General features: G+C 37.5%; 1 protein-coding gene across 1 annotated transcript in view; it reads right to left on the bottom strand.

The window, feature by feature from the left end:
• The window catches only part of WDFY3 (WD repeat and FYVE domain containing 3), a 245,607-nt gene that overhangs the window by 216,833 nt on the left and 6,286 nt on the right, over positions 1-22,488 (bottom strand). The window contains exon 2 of the mRNA XM_006885255.1: positions 5,391-5,514. Within this exon, the coding sequence (XP_006885317.1) occupies positions 5,391-5,514 (124 nt within the window). The remainder of the gene's footprint in view (positions 1-5,390; positions 5,515-22,488) is intronic.

Below are 22,488 nucleotides of genomic sequence, written 5' to 3'. Positions count from 1 at the left end.
TCTCTGCTCTGTGTGTGTGTGTGTATGTATATATATATATATATATATATATAGAGAGAGAGAGAGAGAGAGAGAGTATATATATAGAGAGTATATATATTTAGAGAGTGTAGATATATAAGATATATATAGAGAGAGAGAGAGAGAGAGCGTGCACTGTCTATCTATCTATCATCTATCTATCTATCTATCTATCTATCTATCTATCTATCTATCATCTATCTATCTGCCTACCTACCTACCTATCTCTGTAGGATTGCTGGTTTAAATTATTACTAACTTTCTACAGAAGCACCCAACCGCTTTCCAGAGGGGTCACATCATTTTGACAAATCCAATCTCTCCATGTAAACAGGTTTTATAAATATCCAGTAAAAACTCACAGCATACACTCAAAGTGTTGATCACAAGAATTTGTATGTGTCTTTCCTAATAGCTACTTATCACACTTGCCTTTTAAAAATGGAGAGTAACTGGGAGGATAATTTGGGAAATTTCTCCATCTAAATGCAAACCCTACCTGCCTATTCAGCAAACCTCCCTGGCATGCACTTGTCACTGTAAAGAAGGTGCAGTGGTAGGTCTGTGGCTCTTCTTCTTGATGACCCTTGGTTCTTGAAGCTTCTCCCTTCTCAACAAAACCATGTTATCTGACATCAACAAAATCTGTCTCAAACTTAGTTATCTCACATGTACTCAGCCTGAAGGTACTACCTTTTTTAATGGGGGGTGGGGGGGGAAGGTATTCACTTCATACAATAGTGAAAAGTTTCATCTGGAGGTTATCTCAAAACAAACAAACAAAAAAACCCTCCACTGTAACAAATCCAAGGAAGCCTCTGGAGAAAATACTTCACCAAAACAAGAAAGCTATTTTAAGGGATGATGAAATGGAATTCTGGAAACAGGATATAACCAAAGTAAGCGAATCCCTGAGATGATATCAAAGGTTTATTGAAGTGTTTTGAAGGTTTATTGTCCAAAATGGCTTTCCTAGCCCTTGCTTACTTTTAATTTTGTGATGAAGTATTTAAGGAGATAGGATTTGGTAACTCTGGTGGCCTAGTGCATAAGGAATTGTGCTGTGAACCCAAAGAAGATAGGATTAGGGTGGGATATAAGCCTCAACCTACTGTTACTGTTGTGTCCTCAAATCAAGTAAAACATACAGCAATCCTATGAACAATCTGAACCCGTCCTATCTTGTACTATCCTCACCACCTCAGACACACTCTAGCCTGTTGCTACACTCACTGCAAAAATCCTCCTGGTTGAAGGTCTTCCTCTCCTTCATTGTCCCTCCACCTTTCAAAGCATAATGTTCCTCTCTAAGGAAAGTCTATCCTAGCACCATGCCCAAAGTATGCAAGACTACGCTTTATCACCTTTGTCTCCAAGGAGCACTCTAGCTGCACCTGCTCCAAGACCTATCTGTTTGTTCTTTGGTACTCCATGGGATGTTCATACTCTTCTCCAGTAATACAGCTCAAAGGCATCAATTTTTCTTGTCATTCTTATTCACTGTCTGGCTCTCAACTGGACAGTGAGTGCCCGAAAAAAACCATGGCCTGAATCAGGCACAACTTAGACCTCAAAGTGACATCATTGTTCTTTGACTGCAGACTTTCCAAGTGCATCTCCTAATCTCTTACTGTTGGTAACAGGTGTACTGATTATGGATCTCAACAAGATGAATTTGTTGACAGTTTCAATCTTTCCTCCATATATCATGATGTTACCCTATTGGTCCAGTGGGGACAATTTTTGTTTTCTTGATGTTGAGATGCTATCCATGTTGAAGGCTGCAGTCTTTGATCTTCTGCAGCAAGCACTGCAAGTTCTCCTTATTTTCAGCAAGCAAGGTTGTATCCTTTGCATATCGAAGCATACTAATGTATCTTCTTCCAATTCCAATGCCACAGTCTTCTTTATAGAGTCTATCTTCTCTAATAATTTTTTCAGCATTAAATAGGTATGGAGAACAGAAAACCCTGACACACACCTTTCTTAATTTTAACCACGCAGTGTTCCCTTGCTCCATTCATACAACAGTCTCTTGGTCTAGGTATAGGTTTTACACAAGCATAGATTTCCATTTCTCAGATTTCCATTCTCTATGTTAGCCATAATTTGTTATGATCCACACAGTAAAAAAAAAACCAAAAAAACACAACAAACCTTTGCATAGAAAATAAAGCATAAACAGACATTCTCCTGGTACTCTTTACTTTCAACCAAGATCCATCTGACATCAGCAATAATATCCCTGGTACCATGGACTCTTCTAAATCCAACCTGAACTTTTAAGCAGTTTTCTGTCTTATATACTGTTCTAGCTGTTTTGGAATGATCTTCAGTAGTATTTTGCTTACATGTGGCATTAAAGATATTGTTCAATAGTTTCCACATTCTGTTGGATCACTTTTATTGGAAATGGGACAAATATGGGTCTCCTCCAGTCAGCTGGCCAGAAAGTCATCTTCCAAATTACCTGACATAGTCTTGGGAGCATATCCAGGGCTGTATATGTTAGGTGAAACATATCACTTTATATTCCATTGATTTCTGGGCCTTATTTTTTACCAATACCTTCAGTAAGGCTTGAACTTCTTTTGTTACCATTGGCTCTTGATCATACGATATTTCCTGAAATACTTGGGTGTTAAGACAATTCTTTTTGGTACAGTGAATCTGTGTATTCCCTCCATCTTCTTTCTGTGCCCCCTTTTAAATTCAAGATCTGTAGCACCCCTCCAGGAAAGAGGAACCATGACAAGACCACTCCGAGGGCTGGAGCAGATCATTTTTCTCTCTCTCCAATATGAAAGTTACACATGTTAAGGCAGGTGTGACTATGCAGAGCTTGGAAAGACCTTCATCTTCTTTTGATGCTTCCTAGATCACTCAAGATTTTGCCCACAGGATCTCTAAGTATTCCAACTCGAGGCCTGAATTTGTTTTTCAGTTCTTTCACAGCTTGAGAAATGCCAAGTGAGTACTTTCTACCCTGCCAGTGACCTGTATAAGCCCATGGAAGCTCAATGCTCACACTCTTTTGGAATGCTCGCTCCCCTGGGACACATTGTTTAGCAGTATCACAAATGACAATCTACAGGATCCTGGCTTCTAGCTCATCATTCTTTATAACACTGGCCTGCAACAGCCACACTCATGTTGAGTCATTTCTCTCCCATGTTTGAATTTTTGTGAGACCTTACAGTGAACCACAGAACTTAAGAGGGAGAAATGAACAAAGGAGGAAAAGTTGATGTAGAAATCATGGACAGGTAAGGTGGGAAATCATGGAATGGTAGAGAAAATCAAACATTTGGGACATTGTTGACTTCCTTCTTTCAGTAACTAGTCTGCTAATAATCTTTGGAGAATAGGCAACTAGTAAATGCAGGAGATATGATAAATGCTCTGGAAGTACCCCAGATTAAAGTAGTTCAGAGCTTCTGGAAGAGATTCTTCCAGGAAGATGAACTGATAAAAATATCTGACATACTCAATGATATTGAAGAGACATTCAGAAAAATGAGGGAAAAGATATAAATGTGATATAAGTGTAGAATGGTAGTAAAAAAAAAATAAAAATAAGGAAATTGAAGGGTTTAGAATTTTTCAAGAAAGGAAACGTAGTAATGGTATACTTTCCAGATCACCTTAGAATGATGTTTTTATAGTAACAATACACTAAATACTGGTCTCCTCAAAATTGTAACAGAACATACTTGAAGGTGCAGGTGTGAGCACATATAGTGTGATGGTGATGTGTTTAACAGTGTAAGTCCCATTACTAACTATGGGAAATGAAAAGGCATTATCTAAACCTGGAAAAATTTAAGGAATTAAAATATTATGGCAAACATGCTATTTAGAAACACAAAGTTAAATACTGTAAGAACTTTCAATGATTGCCTTTAAGGAATGAGAGCCAGGCTGCTAGCCTGCATTAGCAGCAGGGAAATGCTGTTGTGAAACTTTTGTAACTATTTGATTCTTAAAACTAAGCAAATGGATAATTAATTTAAAGAAACACTTCAACCCTCTAAACTTAACAAAAGGCAAAATTACATACTTAAAACATTACTCTGAACATTAAAGAAATAAACAGACAGATTTTAAAAGATAAATGATTTCCTAAGGTAAAATCAGAATCAAGTCTTAAATCATCAGGTATAATCTCCTGGTTCAGTAAGAGACCTATCAGTCAGATGGCTGTTTACAAAACTGAAGCAAAAACAAAAGGTGAGATCAGGCAAATGTAAATGCTAATTAATTTGGAAGAGAGAGGGTAATTTAAAGGCAAGTTTATTTTAATCTTAACTAAAAGGGATGTTACTTCATGAAGTTTCAAATTACCTACGAATAAATAAGAATATCCATGGAGCATTTATAAAATCATACTCCAGTGGCATTGTTCATAGTGACATAAACTGCTATCCCAAAGGCTGCGTTATCTCCGGCAGTACAAATCCACCAAATGGCAGCTCAGGATAAAGGCAATCTTTTTCCACTGCAATACGTTTGTGTTTGAGTAAGCACTATGGTAAGTACTGTAGATCATGTAAAGAGGCCAAATAGCTTATGGTCGGTCTAATAGGAAGGGAAACAAAAACATAACTTGTGCAGTTGAGTACAACATACAAGTGATATATCATTTATATAGGGCTATCCTCTATGATTCAGAAAATTAAGAGAATAAAAAATCCATCAAGAAAATGCGATTCAAATTCATACTTATGAGGACTTATACATTGAGAAAGGAGAAATTCTCTTCCCAATGTGAAAAATCACAGTAAAGAACAGAAATGAGACAGAGACAAGTTTTATGACAATAAGTTTATCTGAAATATAGAAAGAAGAAAAAACCAAAACCAGCACGTTTGCACTCTCTCTCTCATACATGAAACGGATTTGGCTAGAAAGTCATGCTAAAAAATTTGGGTTTTATTCAGAAAGAATTTATTTAATAAAGCATTAGATGTAGTTCTTATGTGCTGCAAACAGCCTTGTCAGCTACTGCCAAAGAAAAGGTTGTGGTATGAATACACCCTGAAGTTTCTCAAGAGAGGGGAAAAATGGATTTAGTGATTTACTTCCAAAACTCCGCTAATGAATACCCTATGCAAAACAGTCCTACTTTGATACACGTAAGGTCACCATGAGTCAGAATTAACAGCAACTGGTACACTGGTTATAGCAGTTATGCGGTGGGCTAGTGGTGGTCCAAAAGGAGGATTCATGCAAACATTTTAGTCAATACAAGTGTATGTCCATAAAAATGGAAACAGCAACTGGTAACTGTATTTATTTTCTATTTTAATAGTGCATCGACACATTGTTGATCAAAATCAATTTAATTTTGCTGGCTTCCATAAAAATACCTGTAGATTTATTTGATGCTCTCCTTCGAATTTCTGTCACCATCAGTCGTGAGACTTGTGTTGTGAACTGCAGAAGATCAGAAAATTTCTCTGTCATCGTATTTGGTGGAGCATTTCCAAAAACCTGTAATTGAAAAAGCAATTTTAATGAAGCTTTGTTAATGTCGAAAAAATTCCATGAATTTCAAAGTAAGGCGTGATTTGAGAATCAAGACCAAAAAAGTACACTGTATCTGAATGACAGGCATAAAATACAACAACAACAACAAAAAAAATCACATGTTCAGCCACATTTCCTTTTATATGTTAAATTCTTTGCTAAACAAATTACTAAATTAAAGGTATCTTTAAAAAAGTGAAGGTTACTAGATCTAACAAACAAATTTTAGGATAACTATTTCTCTGAGGGAACCTAAATTAAGAGTTCACAGAGAACATGTGAGAGCTCTGTAAGAGTATACATAAGTTGTGGTGACAGTGGTTGTTGCTAAGTACCTCTTGAGTTGAGAATGACTCAGAGCGACCTTATGAACAACAGATCTTAACCCTATCCCTATGCTGTGCTCTCTCACACTTAGCCAGTTCCTATAGTCACTGTGTCAACCCACCTGGTTGAGTTCTTCTTAAAAGTTGACTTTGAAAAAAAATTTAAAAAAAAAAAAAGTTGACTTTGATGCACACCCATGTTTATTATGGCTTTCTTCACAATAGCAAGGAGTTGGAAACAACCTAAGTGCCCATCAACAAACAAATAGAGAAGCTGTGGTATACTATGCTGCATTGAAAAACAAGGAACGCATGCAATATTATTCAAAATGGTGACGCTGGAGGACATTATGCTGAGTGAAGCATCTCAGTCACCAAAGGACAAATACTGCATAGTGCCACTGCTGTAAAACAGGAATGACCTCGGGGTTGGGGGAGACTGAGAAAGACGGGTTCAAGAATGTATACTGCATTGAAACACATGAGGGAGAAAACTGTTTAAGAGGGATATGTTATTAGGTATTTTTTGTCATGACAGGAGTCCAGAATGAAGGCTGCATAGTGGACTGGACCTGGTGGGGGAAAGACTGTAAAACAATGAAAGAATTTTTCTTTCACTTTTCCAAGAGGGTAGTATACTAGGGGAGAGGGTTGGAGGGGAGAAAAATGCAACAGTGAATGAATGGAAATCCAAACTCTTTGCAAATTTTCATTGAAATTAATCTTAAGTTTTTTTTAAAGGTTGACTTTGTTGTTGTTAGGTGCCTTGGTGTCAGCTATGATGCAGTTACACTACGTACAATGGATCAGAACGATGCCCTATTTTGCAATCTTGTCCCATCCTGACAACTGCTCCTGGGCTGGAACTACTGTTGTACTCACTATGACAATCTTGTTGAGGAGCTTCCCCTTTGTAAAAAAGCCTCTATTTTTTCCAAGTATAAAGTCCTTCTCAAGAACTAGCCCTTCCTAAAAACATGGCCCAAATATGAGAGACAACATCTAGGCTGAATATAAAATAATTATTCTTGTTGTTGTTATGTGCCATCGAGTCGCTTGCGAATCAACCCTATGTACAACAGCCCTAAACTCTGCTCTGTCCTGTGCCAATCGCACTGTCTCTGGCACTCCCGTCCCGATTATCCCAGTCACTGAATCAATCCACCTCATAGAGGGCCTTCCCCTCCTGCGCTGTCCCTCCATTATCCCAAGCATGATGTCCTTCTCCAAGGACCGGTCTCTTCTGAGAAAATGTCCAAAGTATGTTGGACAGAGCCTCAGAATCCTTGCTTCCAAGGAGCCACCCAGTTTAACCCTTTCCAGGATGAATCTGTTTGTTTTCCTAGCAGTCCACGGTACTCTCAATACTCTTCTCCAGCACCACAGCTCAAAGGCACCAATTCTCCTTCTGTCCTTCTCGGTCATTGTCCAACTCTCTGATGCACAAGAAGTGATAGCAAAGACCATGGCCTGTATCAGATGCACCTTAATCTCCAGAGAAACACCATTTCTCTTCAGTACTTTGGAGAGGTCCCTAACAGCAGACTTTCCCATCGCAATACGCCTTTTTATTTCCTGGCTACTGGTGCCAAGAGTGTTGACTGTGGAGCTAAAAAATCTCAATCTCTTCACCATCCATCCTGATGCTGCCAATTGGTCCAGTGGTGAGAATCTTTGTCTTCTTGACATTGAGCCTCAATCCATATTGGAGCCTGCAGTCCTTGACCTTCTGCAGCAAGCACTTCAGGTCCTCCTCAGGGTTGTGTCATTTGCATAATGCATATTGTTGATAGATCTTACTAATTTAAAAACACAGTTTCTTCAGTTAAGTGTGAAAAGTATCATTTGAAAATTAAAAAGGCTGATCGGTGAGCAAAAGGATGAATATACACTGTGAACTGTATACGTGAAGACTGTTAAAATTGCAAATGTTTTATAACAAATACTTAAGTCCCAGAATTTTTAAGAAGCAACCTTCAAAAATGCAAACAAAACCCAAATAGGCTATTTGGATATATGTGGAAAGTGCCTGGAGGAGGCCAGAATTTTGCACATTTAACACTGAGAAGTTGGAATCAACAGTGGAATTTAACACCATACTAATTTTAAATTTTGAGCCATGTACTCATTTACCATGATAAAAATAAACATTCTTTAGAGGGAAAACATAAAAAGAAGTTACTAAATAAATTTTAAAAGGCTGTATTTAAAAAAAATGGCTCATAAAAAAAAAAACTAGATTAGGCTCAGTAAACCAAAGAGGAAAAGCAAATCTGGAGGAAAGAAATGTTTAAAGCTAGCCATATACCACAATACACCATAAATGAATTTTTCAAAATCCTTCTTTATAGTTGAAAGGAATTCTCTGTTTTCCGAAGTTCTTGTCACTCCCTCGCTCATTCATTACTATGTGTAAATAATTCATAGCTGGTGGATTCAAACTGTCTGCCTTTGGCTTGCAGCACAACCCCTTACCCATTAGGTTACACCGTTGTTGTTAGGTGCTGTCGTGTCTAGTATGACTCACAGTGACCCTATTAACAACAGACCTGAACCCTGTCTTACCCTGTGCCATCCTCAACATCTCTGACACACTTGAGCCCACTGCTGCAGTCACTGTGTCAATCCATCTCTTTGAGAGTCTTCCTCTCTTTTGCTGGCCCTCCATCTTTCAAGTATGATACACCTTTCCAAAGAAAAGCCTCTTCTAGCAACATGTCCAAAGTGTGAGAAGGCAGAGCTTTATCATTGCCTACAAGGAGCACTCTGGCTGCATTTATTAATTATTATTATTATTACTGTGATTTTAAGGAATGTTATAGAGAGGTTGGGTTTTCATTCATTTATTGTTGTTTTATTCATTGACCGTTCTTCTCTCCCATTCCATCCTGCCACACAGTTTACTCTGCAATACACCCCTTGCTCCAGAATGTTGTCACACACAAATAATGCCTAATCATACATTCCTTTCAGACAGTTCTTCCCCTCATCTGTTCTAATGCAGTGTTCATTATCTATTCACTCTTTTACCCTTTCTTCTTCCACTTTTTCTGAGATATGTCGGTTGGTTTTTTTTGGCAGTCCATGGAATACTTAGTACTCTTCTCCAGCACAACACAAAGGCATCAATTATTCTTTTCTCATCTTTATTCATTGTCCAGCTCTCAGATACGCAGCAGGATACTGAAAAGACCATGGTGTGGCAATCAGGCACATCTCCTAAGTCTTCAAGCTGACATCACTGCTCTTAATTATTTTGGAGAGGTCCCTGACAGCAGGCTTGCCCAAAGCCATACATCTCCTTATCTTCCTGACTGCTGGTGCCTTAAATCTCTTATAGTATCTCTATATTATAATACTTAAGTCACAGTACTTTGGGATCTATATTATACACTGAATCTGGTCCAATGGCACTACAAAGGTAGAGATGATACTGTATTTATCTTTGTCATTTTCTAGCAAGCTACTTTCTATAACAACACTCCCTGAAGATGTCTGTTTATTTACAAGCTTCCTGCCACCACAACCAAATCCCTAGAGCGTTCAGAAGGGGAACCAGATTACAATATGGGGACAAAAATTGAGTAAGAATAAACAGAAAACAAAACAAAAAACAAGCATAGTGTAATGGACTAGAGGAAAAGCTAAATAAAAATCTCAGAGCAAAAAGATCTCTCTCTACATGTACCACATTTTGGCCACCAATCTTGTTTAAATGTGTTAAAGGCGATAACTGGTTAATGGCCATGGCTTTCAGTGTTCTCAGGAGAACAACAACATATACTTAAGGAAGGAGTTTTATTAATCATACTCTAATTTCATGGAGCAGAGAAGGATGGGCAATCTCCTCCCATGCAATTAACTACCTCTGAAAAACCACCAGAGGGTCAGCTACGGTTCTGTTCCAACTTGATGGTACACAACAACAACAACAGTTTCATTTAATGATGCTAACTAAAGGATGTAATATACAGTATATTTCTAACACTCATTGCTTTTTACCTCCTTAACAATTAGATGTTTCTTTTTTTGGTCAAGTCCAACTATTTTTGCTTTTTAAATTGTGATAAGTGTGTATGAGGAATAACCATTTTCTTTCTTGACAATTTTTATATGTGTAGCTCAGTAACATTCATTAGTTTTAATGTTGTTCAATCATCACAATTTTTTCAATTTTCAATCATCACAGTGTTTCCTAACAGCTCCATCAAGTAAAGCTGAAGGTAACAAACAATATATAAATTCTACAGGCACAAGCCTGTGCTCCGGCTCTCTGCTCACCTGATTAATTAAAGAAATATTTTCTATTATTTCAATGAATAAACTGACAGTCTTTTTAAAAGAATTCTTCATTTTCTCCCAGAGATTTTGATAAATCTTGTGTGCTGATAGATAACCTATGTCTGCTTTAAATAAGACCCATGTGCTTTAACAAACAATAAACCTGAGGTAGAATTACATGACATTAAAAACTGAGACATCTAAAAATGTCACATATATGAACACTCCATTCAAGACATATCTGTTTGTTCATTTGGCTGTCCATGGGATGTTCAGTGTTATTCTCCAACACCACTGCTCTAAGGCATCAATTCTTCTTCTGTCATCTTTATTGACTGATTCACGTGTGCACATATACTTTACATTATATGTGAATATTAAACAAATCAATTTAAAAATGAAAATAATATCAGAGATAAAAGTACAAGTAAACCCTGGAAAATATGGAATCTTTGTAAGGTCAAAGAGAAAGATAAAAAGAAAAGGTCAATATTTTCCACTAAAATGAGCAATAAATGTGTTAAGATTGCAGCACCCAGTCAAACGTAGAAAATCTGTAAGACCAAGAAAAACAAGAGAAGTCACTTAGAGTTTTGGGTTCTGCCTTCTTTTCAATAAAACAAGGAATGAAATGGGAAAAGGGTGTCAGAAGAGTAACTCTGAGGAAATGAGTGAGAAAGGGGTTGTCAGCAAAAGCTCTTCTGAGGAAATGGCGGTAAGACCAAAGGATAAAGTTTTGTGTTTAAAAAGAAAAAACCCCAATGTCATACAACAGCGAGATGGCGGAGGTGTCTTCCAGGAAGTGAAAAGAGCAACTACAAAGATTTTGAAAAAGGAGTAAGACCAAGGAGTTTGAGGAACTGAAATGAGACTATGAATGTGAGGCTCCAACATCCCAAATAAGCGGGGAAAAAAGTCTAGGATACAGTTGGAGAGTCACAGGAACTAAGTCATGAATTTGACTTTTAGATGTACAAAGCAACAAAGAAAAACACAGGCTTTTTTTTTTATTGGCTTCAGTAATTAAATTGAAAATGTGATAGCACTTTTAACAAGCAGTGTCTTTTTGGGAAAAAAATATACATTTTGATTATGTACGTAACATTCAAGATCAAGCATGGAATATCAAGAAGCACTGGTAAAATATGCTGGTTCTCAGCATCTCATCTATTGACACAGTGTTGGGCAAGAGAATTGGTGATACATTCCCCTTATAGGGATTGATTCTATAATAGATATGTGGCACATTCACTTCTCAGATAAAGTATGGTTTTCACAGTTGTTATCTTTATGGAGCTTTAGAGGGGAAACTAATAGATAAGGATCCTCTCAATGAGGCCAGAGGGTTAAGTGAATCCACCAGTAGCTTGTCAGGAGAAAGATGGGCAATCTCCTCCTGTGTAATGCATGGCCTCTGACCTCATAGGTCAACTATGACAACTTCATAGCAAAGAGCGAGTGAGTGAGTCTTTATGGAAACAGATTGCCAGACTTTTCTTCTGTGGCACCACCAGGTGGGTTCCAATTCCCAACTTGTTAATTAGCGCCAAGTATAAACCATCGGTGAAAACCAACAACTAGAAGGAAATACTAATGGGAAACAAAAGAGCTCTAGTGGGTGAAGACTTGTGCTACCAACCCAAAGACAGGTGAAGCGGTTCAAATCCATCAGCTTCTACAATAGGGAAACATAACCAATCTCCTCCCATGAGATTTACAGCCTCTGAAAGCCTGCTGGAGGGACAGCTATGAGTCAGTACTGATGGTACATAACAACAACAATGACAGGAGACTAGAGTGCTTCCTAGTAGAATAATTAACATATGCTTGATACTTGAGTTACCTTGTAGTATTCCAAGACTTGTAGCATGTCATTCACATTCTCATAAAAGCCTAAATAGTTAATACCACTGATTATTCTACAGAGAGGAAAATGAAGGTTAGAAAGGTTAAATGATTTAGGTCTTTAGGTGCTAAAGACAGAATTTAAAAGTTCTCTCTGACCTCAAGCAGTTCTTTAAATATTCAATACTGTATGTATTTTGTCAAACTTCACATGAATACTATCACTGTAATCTGCATAATCTCCATTCGTTAGAAGAGAAAGCAGGGCTTGGTTTGCTTTTAGAAGTGTCATTTTAAATATCTGCCTAAATTTAAGGAAATTTCAAGGGTATTCCCTTACTAATTAATGGTATTATTGTTGTTGAATGGCATTATTCTATAAAACTGTTAAAGGAAAAGATAGCTGAATAATTTTAATAAATTTCTAAAGCAGACTTAAACTCCTCAAATATTTTCAACAGGAAAAATTATGTTACAAAATAATGATTATTAGTCTTTGGCTTATTTGTTAAAATTAACAGATTAAAAAATTAATGATGATGCAAGTTATTATTTCATACTGTAAGTAAGTTAAGATTTTAAAACCAGTTGATACTAACAAGCAGAGAAATAAGAGCTGGACAATGACTAGGGATGATAGATATAAAATTGATGCTTTTGAACTTTGGTGCTGGAGAAGAGTACTGAATATACCATGGACTGATAGGAGAACAAACAAGTTTGTCCTGGAGACAGTGAAACCAGGCTGCTGCTTAAAGGCAAGGATTCTGAAGCTTCATCTGACATACTTTGGGCATTTTACAAGGAGGGACCAGTCCTTGGAGAGGGCCATCATGCTTGAGAGGGTGGAGGGACAGTGCAGGAGGGTAAGACCCTTGATGAGATGGATTGACTCCATGACTAGGGTAATGAGGTTATGTGTGTGAGACGTTAAGAGTTGGCACCGGACAGAGCAGGTTTCAGGGCTGTTGAACACAGGGTTACTATGAGTCACAAGTGACTTGACAGTATGTAACAACAACAATACTATTTTTGTTTCTAGTAAGGATCATCAACTTAAAGGAGAACAAAGTGAAAATGACTAGCTCAGTCCTGTCCTCTCTCCTTTTGGGATCCGTTTGCCATATAAGAATCCCTGTTTTGGATGCAGTTGGCAACCATCTAGTCTTTTTTTTTATTTTTAATTTAATTTTATTATTTTTTTGTGTGTGTACCATCAAATCAGATCTGACCGGTACAGGAGGAGACTGCATTTCCTTCTCCAGCAGAACATCTGGTGGATTTGAACTGCATACCTCTGGAATTGCAGTGCAGCTTCTTGCCACTAGGCCACCAGAGCGCCCTACCAGCTAGTATTTTCATTAATTGGTTAAACCACTATTTCAGAAACAGAATTTAACTTTGGTGCACATGCCTAAGTAACATTTTCTAGTATCGATTATACTGTTATTTGTCACTGTTGTTGTGTATCTGTTAACTGTAAAAATGGAATTAGGAATGTCAGAGTCTGCAAGACTAGCTCAGGATAGGGCAAGGTTCAGAGCTGTTTGTACATGGGGACACTATGAGGTGCAGGCAACCCAAAGGTACATAACAACAACAACAACAACAACAACAACAACAACAGCTATGTACCATTAAGTCAGAATTGATCCACTCTTGAACAGGTTTTCAGAAGCAGTAAATTGCAATGGAGGAGAATGCCCATCTTTCTCTTGCAGAGCATCTGATGGATCTGAACCACATACCTTTGGATTGGCAGTGCAATGCCTTACCACTAACTCAGGAGAGCTCACTATATTGGTATTAGGAAGTAAGTAATAAGAGCTGTAACAAAACAGTTCATTTTTTAAACTCTAAACTCATTTGGTTCCAAACGTAGGTGTTCTCCTTCTAAAGTAATCAATTAAAAAATAAAAGGTCACTCTCAAAAGACAATTAAAAAATACTATATTCAATCAAGTTGCTTTTCATCTGAATGGTGAAAATGTTTAAAAACAAGAGAGATTTATAACGATAACTTGTTAATGATTCTATTTTTAAATATACAGCAAAGTATAGCAATGTATTAATTAGTACATTTTTAAGTGACTAAAACTGTAATAAACTTTCAAGTGACTGATGTTGTTAGAGTTGGAACCAACCCACAGCTGACCCTCCAGCTGGTTTGCAGAGGCAGATAACTGCACAGGAGGAGACAGTCTATCTATCTCCTGTGGAGCAGCTGGTGGCCTCAAACTGCATGCCTTCAGATTGCAGTGCAGCTTTTTGCCAACTAGGCCATCAGAGCTCTCTTCCAAGTGACTATAATGCAAATTATTTTTTCAGTTCTGAGCTCAATTTAATTTTAAAAAATTTTTATATTGGTTTGCTTACAAAGTTCTTATACAATGGGTCTCACACTATCCTTCACTGACATTGTATATCAATAATTCTCATTCATGTTTTATAAAATTAATCAACACTGAACTATGCCCACCATTACACTGTCCACCCACCAAATTATGCGACCCTACAATGTTCCCTCTGCCTATCCTCACCCCTCGGCTCCCACCCTTCCCTCCTTGGATCTTCATACATGTTTTATTACTAGTTATCTTTTTACTTCTGGTCTTATGCAGTATTTGTCCTTATGAGACTGAGTTAATTCACTCAGCATGATGCTCTCCAGTCTCTCCCATGTAGTAATTTTTTAAAATCATTGCTCCTGAGTGCTGCATAGTACTCCATCATGTGAATGTACCACAATTTCTCAATCTATTCTATTATGGTTGGACATTTGGGCTGTTTCAATCTTCTTGCAATTGTGAATAAGGCTTGTATGAACACTGACGTACATATCTCTATTTGTGTCTCAGTTCTAATTTCCTCAGGGTATATTCCTAGCAGTGGAATAACTGGGTCATATGGAATTTCTATGTTCAGCTTTCTGAGGAAATGCCAAACCACCTTCCAGAGTGGTTGTACCATTTTAGAATCCCACCAATAGGGTATTAGACTTTTTGTCTCTCTGCATCCTCTCTAACATTTATTGCTTGCTATCCTGTTAAACTTGCAAATTACTTTTTAATAATCTTTTGTTCTTGAGACTAAAGGTCAATTATTTTTAAGAATACTGGATAAACATTATTCAGCTATTCCTGGACTTCATCAACATCGTATTTCAGTCAGAGAGGCACTGTGAAGGAGAGTAACAGTAGTTTCTTTGCAGAGCTGTGATGAAGACTACAGGAAGCACTTGAAGAACCCAGCATGAAATCTGGCCCAGAAAAAAGGCTGAAAGCAGAACATTTGCCAACCCATTTCTCTTAAAGGAAAAATCCACATATCAGAATAACAAGACATTTAATTAAGTTAGCTTATTTTAAAAACTGTTCCATAACTAGATGCCTACTGAGCACAATTATATGGTTTATTTGTCATGTAGTACAAATAATATAACTCAGAAATCAATAGTACAGTTCATTTTTACCAGTCACTGTAGGAACCAATTGAACCTAGAGCCATACTGAGCATTTATCAAAACAATTTCTTAGCTAGCTCTGGTGGCCTACTGACAAAAAGTTGCACTGCAATCTGAGAGGTGAGTGGTTCAAATCCACCAGATGCTCTGCTGGAGAAGGAGGAACAATCTCCTTCTGTACCAGTCAAATCTGATTAAACGGTACACACACACACACACATAATTTAAAAAAAAATAAAAAAGAAATTTTAAAAAAACCACAAAACAATTTCTTACTGGTAGAACATGTTCAGACAAAAATGGTAAAACAATAAATGTTTATTTCTAAATCTAATGGAAATTATTTCTTGCCCAAAGACAATTTTTATTTATCAGTGACAATCAGATGAATATATTTGATCCATTTTTAAAATTAGTCACAAATTAACTGATCAAGATCATCAGGGTATTCGAATTTTGCAAATAAACTAGTAGAAAATTTAAAAAAATGGGGAAAAACAATGTTAAAAAAAAAGATCATCAGGGGTACTTTTCCAATCTGCTTATTAGTTAAATGTTTATCGAATCTTTCTAATATTTGACTCACTCACCCTATCAGATGTGTAATGCACTGCTGATGCATGTTCTTTTTAAATAGCCAATTACAAACTTGTGACCAGAATTTAAAACTTAACAAGCCCTATAACACCAAAAAGAACAAAAACAAAATGAGAACTAAACAGTATAGAAGCAGAAAGGAAATAATCAGTAAAATACCTGCTTTTTAAAACTCAGTATTTGTAAAACTTAAGACTCACCTTCTTGATTGACAGTGGAAACCTAACCAAATAAAGAAAACAGCATAGGAGACACATGCAGTGAACAGCATGCTACTGTAATAATTGAGCAGCACAAATGCTCCAACGAAAGAGAGCTCTGGTAGCCTACTCGGTAAGGAGTTGTGCTGACAAGCCCATAATGAGTGGTTTGAATCCAGCAGCTGCTCCTCAGGAGAAATGCAGGCAATCTCCTCGCATGTGATTTATAGTCTCAGAAAACCACTGGAGGGTCAGTCAGTGATAAGTCACTTCAAACTCAATAGTGATGAGTTGAGTTGAAGATTGTTAAGCTTATCATTTATTTTTAAATGTTCATAAATTCCATGAGAATAAATTATCTCAAAATTTTATTGTCACAATAGCATATTATGACCTATATAAAAAATAATTATTAGAAAATCAATTTCTCAAAACCAGTTCTAATAAAAATTCATAACTGTCATCATGACCTGTTTTCTCTGTGTTCAAAAGAACTATTTTAAACATTATTTACCCTTCAGAAAGTGCCTTCTTTACCATCTCTACCGCAGATGCATCAGTCTTAGCAGGTAACTTAGCTTCCTGTATCATATACAAAAATTAAATGTTGTTTAAGTGCCTCCCGTCTTCTACCTTTCAGCTCTAATTTATTTAATCCAATCCTACAGGACATTTGGACTGATTTTGTTAGCACTACTGAAAGGGTTCTGACTTACAGTTGTCCCTTGTGATAGGAACTATGTTCCATGGCACTATCTTGACAGTAGGGTCTTTATCTGACGTGATAAAGAGCATGATCAGGGTAGGACCTTTCTGTGAGCAGCTGAACATTGAACAGATGGCCCATCAGGGCTTTTTGTTAAGTCAAGTAATCTCTCTATGACACTCTTTTTAACTCCTGTCCTTTTTCTTATTGGCTCTGCAAAGTTTCAATGTGCCTTCCCTGCTTTTACATGTAAGCCACTAAGAGTCACATGACAAAGTTCCCTAACAGGAATAAGTAAGATCTGGCACAAATTCATCCTTCCCAACCTTCAGGAGATCTTAAACACTACATTTCAAAGCATTACCCTTATGCTTCTTACCTACTCCACTTACTTCAGACTATAACGAGGCTACATCTTCAGTTGACGACCTACTAGAAACTCACATTACCAAGCAAGATCATATTGAACTTTCACTCCCTTAACTACAAACCATATTATATCAACAAAATCTCTTTTCCTATAGAACAAGGTAGGTCTAATCCTTCTTGTTCAATGTCCACCCTGTAATGTGACTCTATGCCTTCCTCTCTCAAGCACCTTGCTTCTCTCCTGATCATTTCCAATTTTCCTTCTGTCTTCTATTTAGGAGCCTATGTGGTTTTGTCCACTGTTCCATAAAAAGTAAAATACTACAAATCATTAAACAAAAACATCACTTCTATTGCCAAGTTCACCTGTATCAATCTTTTTGCTCCACTTCTATTACATTCTAAATTCTTCTATACACTTACTGTCTATCTTGTATTCACTCTCTCACCTACTGCTTTCCTGTTCTACCATTCTAAAAAACAAAACCAAACCCACTGCCCTGTATTGACTTCAACTTATAGCAGTCCTTACAGGTCAGTGCAGAGCTTCCCTTTAAGGCTGCCCTCTTGAATGAAGGAATTCTGTTGGCATGGTGGCAGAGTGCTTTGACTGCTAAGCAAAAGGTCAAATCCACCAACTGTTCTTAAAAAAAAAAAAAAAAAAAGATATTCATTGATCTTGTAAGTAAAACTCTCTGTTATCCAAATGTTCTTCCCAGAAAGATCTAGCAGCTGACACAATAGAGGGTTATCAACTGTAAAAATCTATAAAAAACTACACTTGAAAGAATGAATAAAGAGCCTTTCCCCCAAAGTACAAATATCTTTGGGATAAGAAGAAGGTATTTTAATGTTCCTATTAAATGTGTATTAATCCAGGCTGCTTCTTCCCTTAACACCTATCTGATGAAGCTATATAGTATGTTAGGGAATTTGACTGAGAGGTTTGAGTAGTACAGAATACGCAGTATTTGAAGTATAAATACTTGCATGCCTGAACAGCAGGGTTGAAATACTATTAAATGGGAAGAAGGGTTTATAAAAAAGGATCTGATTTAAAAGAGGGGGTGAAGAATACTGAATATTATACCAAATTTTCTCTGTATAAATGTGTACCTAGGAAAAGGGAAGGAACTACTGACTTCAAGGCCTCTTCTTCCCCAGGAGCCAGAATTCAACCTTATATAATAAGTAATATTAAAGAAGGGGAGCAACATTTATGTGCTAGCTTGAGTTCCACTAAATTGCAAGCTTAAGTTTCAACTGCTTGCTAAAACTAAACCTGTAGTTTCCACTGTGGCCAATAATAAAAGAGGGCCAATTTTAGAAAGCATAGAAAAGTCCACAGAAATTCCAGTTAATCATGGTTAGCTGCAAGCACACGTTAGAGAGCCCTGACGGCACACTCTGTAGCGAGCTGCAGTGATAACCTAAAGGCAGTAGTTTGAATCCACAAGTGGCTCCATGGCAGAACACTGGATTTCCTCTCTATGATTTCCAGACTCAGATTACCAGCTGGAGGGTTGCTAGGAGTTGGGAACAACTAGAGAGCAGTGAGGGAGTCGTCATTCCATACTGGAAAGTTAATAAATTAGTAAGAAAAAAAAGGAGGTAACTAAAATCTGACTTAGCAGACCTCAGAGACTAAAACTTAAGCTACCAGTGAGAGAGCTACAAAAAGCAAACTTGAGAAAAGTTCCAAACCTGGCAGCCAGGGGGCACTGCACAAAATAGGAGGGTTGTTGTTATATGTCGAGTGGCCTGAGACCCACAGAGATCCTACACTAAACCCTGCTCTGTCCTGTGCCAGTCTTATTGTCTCTGACACACCTACCCCCATTACCACAGTCACTGAATCAGTCCATCTCATTGAGGGTCTTCCTCTCGTGTGCTGTCCCTCCACCCTTCCAAACATTACATCCTTCTCCAAGGACTGGTCCCTCGTTGCAACATATCCAAAGTTTGTCAGACAAAGCTTCAGAATCCTTACCTCCAAAGAGCAGCCTGGTTTCACCCTCTCCAGGCAAAACCTATTTATTCTCCTAGCAGTCTATGGTATAATCAATACTCTTCTCCAACACCTAAGTTCATCAATTATCATCCCTAGTTATTGTCCAGCTTTCTGATGCCAAGATTATGGCCTGGATCAGGTGCACCTTAGTCTCCAGACTGACATCATTGCTCTTTGGTACTTTTAAGAGTTCGTTGAAGACCTCTCTGAAGACAGCACATTTTCCCAATGCAATTCGTCTTTTAGTTTCTTGGCTGCTGGTACAAAGTGTGTGGACTGTGGAGCCAAGCAAGCTGAAGCTATTAACAATCTTAATCTCTTCACCCTCTATCATGATGCTAACAATTGGCCCAGTGGTAAGAATCTTTGTTTTGTTGATGTGAGCTTTAATCCATATAGAAGGCTGCAGTCCTTGAAGCTTGCCAGCAAGCACTTCAGGTCCTCCTCAGTTTCAGCAAGCAGAGTTGTGTCATCTGCATAATGCAGATTGTTGATGATTCTATCTCCAATCCTGATGCCACATTTCCCCTCATAGAGCCCAGCCTCCTGGATAATCTGTTCTTCATATAGACTTAAATGGTAGGAAAGTAGACACTGATAAAAACAGAACAGAAGATCCCCACACTACTGCTCTCAGACTATAGGTGAGTGATTCCTATGTCCAAGAGAGAAGACTACGGGTAGTTTCTAGAGAAGAGGGACAGACATGCTGTACCAATCAAGGGCATGAACACTGGTATGCTACAATCAATAATTAAGTACAAATCTACCCAGTAAACATGTGACAACATCCTTGGCTTGAAGAAAACACTAGTAATCAGCCTTATATCTCGAGGCTGGAGATTGGAGATTCTCCCTCCAAAGATACAAATGTAACAGGGGAAAAGGCCTAAAGACAAGAGGGATGAAGGGATTCCAATTAAATAAATTACCTTAGCACAAGACAGTCTCCTCCCTGCACATATAATTTCCTATTAACATTGCATTATCTCACATACTTTGGGCATGTTGCTAGAAGGTGCTATTCCTTGGGGAAGGACATGATGCTAGAAAGGGTGGAGGATCAGTAAAGGACAGGAAGATCCTCAACCAGGTGGACTGACATGGTAGTTACCCCAATGGGCTCTTGTGTGTTAGGAAGTGTGAGGATGGCACAGGACAGGACAAGGTTCAGATCATTTATTCACCGGGTCACTATGAGTCATACTAGACTCAATGACACCTAACAACAACAACAACAACAATATCACCCTTAAATATGAAATTATAGACAATTATCATAAGACATCTGAAGACTCCTCTGACAATGAAGAAAGAAATCGATACAAAAGGGAATAAAAGGAACTGGAAACAGAGACAACGCAAGAATTGTAAGAAACATAGGGGAAAAACTTTAATACTATCAAAGTAATAAAAGATCATTTTCAGAAACTAAAATAAGGAAGAATACATGGAAAGTGAATATAGTGGTATCATAAATTAAGTAAAAGAGTCAAAGGATGAAATTATAACAATATCAGCAGTAGAAGAGAAAAAATAGGGGGAAGATAATATCAAGAAAAGGAAATAAGAAAGAACTAATATCTTATTGATAACGAAGAGTTCTAGAAACTGAATATATAAAACACAGGAGGGAATGTAAACAAAGAAATAACTTTAAAAAATTATTATGTTAAGTTATTAAGAAAATATAATAAAACCACATAGTAAAAGATAATAAGATAGGAGATCAGCAGCAAAAACTGATGTTTTCAGATTAAAAAGACTCATTTTGAAATCTCAGTGGAATTTCAAAACAATGAGGAGAAAAAAGAAGAGCCTTCAAACTTTCATATAAAAGATAAGTTAGCAGAGAGAACACAGAGATCAAGTGAGAAGAGGAGAAAGGTAGTCAGTCGGAGAAGGGGGAGAAAGAAAAAAGGCATAATCAGAGGAGAAAGACAGAAACTAAGCAAGGGGTAGGATGGTGGTTGGGAGAGATACAGAGATATGAAAGCCAGAATGTGTAGTTAAAAGGGCACAGCGCTGGCGAAGAGGAAGAGATAAAGACTGAGAAAGAGACAGAAATATAAGGAATGAGATCATCAGGAGAAAAGAGAGATGGGATATAAGCTGATGTAGAGAAGAAAGTGTTGAGGTAGAGACAGAAGAGTGTGATGGAGTCTGCAAAGGAAAGCAACGAGGGATGAGGAGTGAAAAGGACTTGTGACAGTTATTAAGTAAGGGAAAACAAGTCTCACCAGAATGGAAAAAGAACTAGAGTGTACTACTACTGTAAGGTTCATCTGTGGAAAAAGCTACAGTAGAGTGTAGAACCTAATACTGGTTAAATAAACAGTATGGTCTTATGGAGAAGATAAAAAAGAAGGTAGTATGAATGAGTAGGATGAATAAGCATGTATGGAAGATAGGAAGAAACAAAGTGCATTTATATATTCCACAGCATGAAGTTAATCAAAACTGAATGAACAAGGCAAAAGAGTAAAGGCTGTGCTAGTCAAAGCCTGAAGGGGGGAAAAGTGCCGCATCTCTACTTGCCTTTGAAAAATACACACCTGAATATCTTTGATAAAATTAGTAATTTTGATAAACAGACGTAAAATTTGTCACATGTAATAAACAAAAATGCATTAACATATTAAATGTTATTTTGATTTCCTATACCCTAACTTAAGGAAACAGAAAACCTTTGCAGCAAAGCAAACTAAGAGGATTCCTCAAAATGAACAAAGAACACAGGCAGAAGAATCATTTTAGTACAATAAGCTAGGGCTTCAAAAGCTCATGAGAGTAACATAAATGTCTAGCCTTCTCCAAAAATGAATCATTGCCAGACCATTTTATAAAATTCTCATCTCAACATGTATAACTGAAGTATAATTCTGCCCAGGTCTCAAAGAGACTCCCATTAGTTTGCAGTTGAGAGAGGAATGAGAGCTTCTGCAGACTCTGCACACCAGCCAGAGGTTAATGGGTCAGAGGGAATTTGACCTTGACTTTTCGGATCCTCTCGGATCCAGGACTCTGCTGGAGCAAGAGCTGTTATGTGAGGGCAACTGCGTAAGTGCCACCAGGCAGGGAACACTGAGAAAACCATTGGATAGGAAACGGACAGCAGGAATTTGAGTAGGAACCCCAAA

Source organism: Elephantulus edwardii, unplaced genomic scaffold (assembly GCF_000299155.1).
Source record: "Elephantulus edwardii isolate Elephantulus edwardi_28Jun2011 unplaced genomic scaffold, EleEdw1.0 scaffold00042, whole genome shotgun sequence".
Classification (NCBI taxonomy): Eukaryota; Metazoa; Chordata; class Mammalia; order Macroscelidea; family Macroscelididae; genus Elephantulus; species Elephantulus edwardii.
The sequence above is the reverse complement of the archived record's forward strand: the minus strand, read 5'-3'. Positions and strand labels throughout refer to the sequence as shown.